This window comes from Microtus ochrogaster, chromosome 18, assembly GCF_000317375.1.
Source record: "Microtus ochrogaster isolate Prairie Vole_2 chromosome 18, MicOch1.0, whole genome shotgun sequence".
In the NCBI taxonomy this organism is placed as follows: domain Eukaryota; kingdom Metazoa; phylum Chordata; class Mammalia; order Rodentia; family Cricetidae; genus Microtus; species Microtus ochrogaster.
Window position 1 is genome coordinate 49590043 of NC_022020.1, and position 6555 is coordinate 49596597.

Genomic DNA, 6555 nt, shown 5'->3' on the forward strand with positions numbered 1-6555 from the left:
TCTCTAACAGAGTCAACCTGCTATGGCATCTCTCTAACAGAGTCACTGGACATAGTCAATGAATTGAATTATTTTCTACCGCTGTCTAATTGAACCGAATATACATTTGAGGAGAAGACAAGTATATTTGATATCATTGTAACATCTTAATGGGAATAGACTTAAGGATAAATATAACAAAGTGAGCTACCATAAGTTTTATTATAAGATAGAAACCAAGTAAATGGACTCTATTCCTTTGAAAAATAACTATAGCACTTTTGGCCATGTGCAGTCACTAACAGTGATTTATATGTCATTTGGGGATAAACTAATGGACATTGATGGATTAAATAGTGTTTAAATATCTACATACTGATAATCCTTATGAACTAAGCAATACAGCCTTTTGATTTTTTCTGTGGGGGATATATTTCACCAGCTTAGGAACAGGAAGAACCAGTGTTGAGGCCGTCTTCTTTGTAGTAAGGCTGGCTAATAACTTCAGGCTTATTCAGTTTTGCTCATTATTAGGCAATATGATTGCATTAAAGATGCAAAGGTTTAAACATACCTACTTTATGAACATTAAATACACCCTTCCTCTATAGCTAACCTCATTAATAGAGTGTTTAATTCACTTTTCATTAAAGGGAAATTTTTAGAGAAATCTATAGGGAATGTTGATTAAGTATACAGTATACAGCTAGAAGTATTAGCCAAGTGTCCAGTGTGTCTTATATTCATTATAGCCATGAGTTGGTGAATAAAATTGGTAAGAGTAATCATTAGTAAAAGAATTTTTACATTACAGTAAAGCCAACTACATGTGTATGTATATATGCAAACAACCAAGTTCATTTCAGTTTCTTAGTCTCTTCTCTAACTTTTAACAGTATGGGGTTTTTTTTTTTCTTTTTTGAATTGTACTAGGTAAGTCTTGCATTTATTATGCCTTTATTTTTGTAAAACATTATAACTGGATGACTTATAAAGATCAAGACTAAGGTAAAATTAAAGATATATGTTGTCAGTAAAGTAGGTCTCATTGCTTAAAATTAAAAGGATAACCTTTTAACCAGGTGGTGGTGGTGTACACCTTTAATCCCAGCACTGGGGAAGAGGCAGGCAGATCTCTGTGAGTTCGGGGCCAACCTAGTTTGCAAGAACTAGTTCCAGGACAGACTTCAAAGCTACAGAGAGACCTGTCCCGAAAAACAAAACAAACAAACAAAACAGGTAAAAATAAAAAAGATAACCTTTTGGCAACATCATGAGGTCTTAAGAGTTCTTCACAGAAACACTTGAGCAGGCTCCATGCAATGATAATTTACGTTCACTTGAGCCTTGTGACTGACCGTAGTTAAATGATCCACTTTTTGACGATGTTATGATCTGAGCCTTATGAGCAGCCGTAGTGAGATGATCACTGTTTAATGGTTTAAGGTTAATTCTACCTTAGTGATTTACTGCACTTAGCATTTGTTTCCTTGAACTGATGACTCTTAAATATCTGCTGAAATTTTCCTAAAGTAGTTGTTTGGAAGAAAAGAGCAGGGAACATTAGCTTCTGAACTCATCTGAAATAGCTCTGCTTGAATGAGCCTTTTCTTCTCCCAGCAAGCAAAGCTGTCAATCAGAATTATGTCTTTGTTTCCTATCTACTATGAAAAGTTGCTTCCTTGACAACCTGCCATGAAATCTGTGACTTCCTGTGCTAGGGCCCTGGAAAGGCATGCAAATCATATACTGGACTCTCTCTTTATAAAACTTTACCTAAGTTCATAATTTTCCTAATTTTGTTAAAAGTAACAAATATTTTGTTTGTGTCTCAACCACATGGATGAGAAGAAAACCATAGAGAGAGAAATGGGTGGGAAATATTTATTACTCGATACAATATAAATAAACACTGATCATTGTTAATCCTGTCCCTTGGCTCTTTTCTTTCACTGGGCAATGGGTTGGAGTATTTAACAATCTAGTTTTCTGTCTCGTGCCTGGGATAATTGTAGAATTTTTCTTATTTCTCCAGCACTTCCAAATTATATTATTTTCTTCTTCTCTGTCTTTTCAATATAGCAATATCTTTGCCTAAAAAAAGATGCATTAAAAAAAATAAAAAAAAATATAAAAAAAATAAAAAAAAAGATGCATAACAAGACATTGATACCCATATGCAAACAAAAATGGAGTCAGACTACTTTTTGACACCTGTTGTTTTGAAAATGGCCTTTAGCATCTGAGACTGGGTTTGCACCTCACAAGTCACTTAAGTTCAGTGAGATCCTCCACAACTGACATCTGATTCTGTGCAGGAGCTGAGTTTAAAGTCAGTTCAGGTGATATCTCTAAACAGTATTCAAGTCCAGAGAATCTGATCAAATGACAATGGCATCATTTCGTTATACTGGGGGCCAGAGCACTTCCAGGGCTGAGGCAGTGATGCACCCAGCAGCTGGACCACACTGGATTGCAGAAGAACTGCCCTGCCCCCATCCTCTTTCCTCATCCACAAGACCTATGTGTCAGCTGCAGCCATGCTCCTGGAGCCTCTGGGGGTTGCTTTAGAAGGATTTCTGTGGGGTACCCAGAAGCATTTTATTACGTGTGTACCTGTGTGTTTATGTGTGCGTGCACATGTGTTCACGGGTATGTGCAGGTATGCCTTCTCACCTGCTCTGAAGGTGAACCCCAGTTTGTCCAAAACATACTTCCAAAAAATTTAGAATCGAACTTGGAGTATATCTGGACTTCAAACGACTCAGATGAAAACAGAGCGAAGATGAGCAGGATGTGTAGGCAGTATTTATAGACACAGGCTGGGCATAAATTTAGTTCTGAGCTTCCTGGCAGTAAAGGAAATACCATTGGATTAGGTAATGACTCTTACACCATAAAAAGAAATGTGTCTAGTAAACAAACTATTTTCTTTATTTAAAATAAAATCTCCAGGACAAACTTATTTACAGCATCTGTTAGAGATAGCAGCTAACAAGAAGCCATGTCTTCTGATGTGGAAATGAAGGCACCAGCCTTTTAAAAACAGTTTTCAGGACAACAAAATACAACCATAGTCCAGGGCTTGGATTGTGCTAGGATGCCTGCATCATTTTCAAGGCCCTGGCTTCAATCCACTAGTATTAGTACTACTACTACTGCTAATAATAATAATAATAATAATAATAATAATAATAATAACAATAATTGGTTTTGATGACCATCTGTTATAAACCAAGGTCTTCCTGATAAAGCATCTTAACAAAAAAAAAAAAAAAACTCAGATTGACCAAAAGGAAGTCAGGTGTTTGTTTTTGTTGTGCTTTTCCAGAACTGGATATTAATTTTTAAAAATGTGTTTTTCCATTGAGTTCTTTAAGCTGGTCTATTAAGTGTCATTAGACCTTTAATTTCTTAAAGATTCTTCTCCCGGCTAGAATAATTTTCATCCTAGCATGGTTGACGTTTGATTACACTGCTTTCCTTCACTAGCTATTCAGCACAAGTCAGTATCCATTGCTTTATTTAGCACACTTGTTGCCAGCACCATGGATAGCTCCCAGGTGTCTATTTTAATGAGTGAAGTCTGAAGTCTGTTTCTAAGCAATCTAGATGCCAAGTGAAACCGATTTGCGCATAAACGATTTGGAATTTGTAGGTGAGGGGTTATTTAAAAAAACAGTAAACAGTTGAATTATGTGATTGTTAGATTTGTGTGGTCATTCCTAGGTAAGGAAGCGGAACAAAAAATGTCAGTAGTATTTGCTGAGTTTTTATTATGTGCAGGTTACAACATGTACATTAGCTCATTTAATTTTCACAAAGCTCTTTGACACACATATAATCACTATGAACATCATCATCCCTATGTTATAGATATTGATACTCTGAGGTTAAATAATATGACCCTGGTTCCATGGTGCATACGTAGTGAGCCTAATGCAAACCCAGACAGTCCGACTCAGCTTCCATGCCCTCTGCTGCCTAGAGTCCGGGTCTCTATTACCAGAATAACACTCTTTCTCTGAGTACCTTGGCCATCAAATCACATGGCAGGAAAGAAGGGAGCAAAGGACATTAAGGACATGCTTGGCTCATGTCTCTGTCCTCCCTAGTCTTTCTCATTTGAGTTTTCAAATATCCATTATGTAAAAATTCTTATAAAAATTTACTGCATGTATGACCCCAATGGCGTTACAAGTCTGTTGTTCACTGAGACTGTTTTCCCAATCCACTAAAGACAAAGGGAAGACTCTGGACATTAACTAACATAGAGGAGGTATGATGCTTAATGGTTGAATATGGGTTACAGTATTATGCCAATTTCCTTAACATGGATTATTTTCAGTAATTACAAATACGATTGGATGAGTGTATTGTTCTATTAGTGAAGACCTTTTTGTCAGAGACCTACTTTAAAAAGAGCTTCCTTTTCATTACTCATTGTTAAATCAATGATTAGCTATTGGCAAAGGTTCAAGACTGTCCCTGTTACCATGTTTGTAATAGTGTTTGATTTAGATGTGCTCATACTTCCAGTACAAATATATATGCCTTACTAATTGCAGCTACGTGCAGTTAAGCACAGTGTTATTGGTGGAAAATCAAGGATAAATCATGAAAAATGTGTAATTATTAAGGAGTTGAAATTAATCTTTAACTTCTTTCAGAGCAAGGAAACTATAATATAGGTTTGACTGGTTTTCACTCCAGATAAGTAAGATTCTGGGTAATTTGGGTAAATGTTGATTTATTTTTTGCCTTTTATATTAGTTGGGATTCACTAGAGGGACAGAACTGATAGACTAAATCTCCATCTGTACCTAAAGGGAATTTGTTAGAGTAGCTTACAGGCTGTGATACAGCAAATAGGTCAACAGTCGCTGTCTACCAACAAAAGGCCCAAGATTCAGTAGCTGTTCAGTCCACCAGTTGAATGTCTCAGCTGGTCTTCGGTATACACCCGAATCCCCAAGAAGAAGTCTCTAATACCAGTCATGGAATGGACTGTGGTAGCAACTGGCTAAAGAGAGCACGCTTCCTCCTTCCATGTCCTTTAGATAAGCGGCTAGCAGAAGGGATAGCCCAGATTAAAAGTGAATCTTCTTACCTCAGAAGACCTGGACTAAAAGTGTTTCTCCCCACTTCAAAAGATTGACTTGAGAAGAAATTTCCTCACAGGTGTGTCCAGCCATTGGTTTTTAGTTAATCCCCACGCCGAGAAGCAAGAACAATCATCACATCTTTCTAATGAAGTGCAGAATCCTTCCCTGTAATGTAAAGAATTAAAGGTCTGATTTGCCCACTAATATGTACTTTCTCTTTCAGCTCATAACACCTTTCAAACTGGAAGACAGACCCACCCCTCAGAACAAGATTGATTCCCTTACACACATGAAGGATTTTTACTTTCCTTCATTTTTATAACCTGGTTTTATAACTAAAGAATGTTACAGCTCGCAGTATCCAATATCTATGGTATCACCTGTTCAACATTGAGCATGTTCACAGAAGTACTTGTAAGAGGTCTATGGAATGCATGTCACTAATGTCCTATTAATTTCATTTCAGACAATCCATGGGCACAAGGGACCAATCACTGCAGTGTCCTTTGCTCCTGACGGGCGTTATCTTGCCACCTACTCAAACACTGACAGCCACATTTCTTTCTGGCAGGTAAGCAGGGCTTAAATACGTACTGTGTGGTGGGCTTTAGTGGGAAGGGCTTCCTATTGGGCCTATCTGCCGTTCTTCCTTTGTGCCCACCCACCCTCCCTTACACAAAGGTCGAGTGTTCAGATTACTGATTATGTGCAAAGTGCCAACCTGCAGGGTGCTAGGAATACAGTTAACAATCTCGCAGAGAAGGAACACAAGCTCTCCCGAGTCTTCGCTCTAAAGGAAGCACAGATGCAAGCAGTTAAAATCCAGACTCTGAGAATGAGATGGTGGGAAGCCTTCAGAGCAAGGGACATCTGGGTGTAGCCATGCGAGGTAGAGGAAGAACATAGGTGAAGCTTGGCTGGATCGGAGTTCACGGGAAGCTGCAGTCAAGCAATAGCATTGTAACAAGGTTTATGGTAGCATTCTAACAAGGTCTTGGGATCTTCTTTAATGGAGCATAGGATACTGGGTGTTTTCCTGGTATTTTATGCCTGTCCCTTGTCTCCGTTTTCATTTCTGTCATGTTTTTGTTTTGGTGGAAGGTTGTTTGTTCTTTCTTTTTTTGTTGTTGCTTTGCTTCTTTTCTTTTTCTTTTCCTTTTTTTCCCTTTTTTTTTTTTTGAAATTGTTTGCCTTATAACCCAGGCTTACCTCAAACTCAATATCCTTCTACCTCTCCAGTACTGAGATTATAGGCTTGTACTGCCAGACCTGGTACTCACATAATATCCTGGATTTCTAAAATATAGAAAGCATTTTAAGAAAAACTAAGTGTATCTTGAGCTGGGCAGTGGTGGTGCATGCCTCTAATCCCAGCACTCGGGAGGCAGAGGCAGGCCAATCTCTATGAGTTCGAGGCCAGCCTGGCCTACAAGAGCTAGTTTCAGGAGAGGGACCAAAGCTACAGAGAAAC

At 38.1% G+C, this 6555-nt stretch overlaps 1 protein-coding gene across 1 annotated transcript in view; it reads left to right on the forward strand.

The window, feature by feature from the left end:
* The window catches only part of Wdr7 (WD repeat domain 7), a 276473-nt gene that overhangs the window by 262418 nt on the left and 7500 nt on the right, over nt 1-6555 (forward strand). Inside the window, exon 27 of the mRNA XM_005356195.2 lies at nt 5551-5655. Within this exon, the coding sequence (XP_005356252.1) occupies nt 5551-5655 (105 nt within the window). The remainder of the gene's footprint in view (nt 1-5550; nt 5656-6555) is intronic.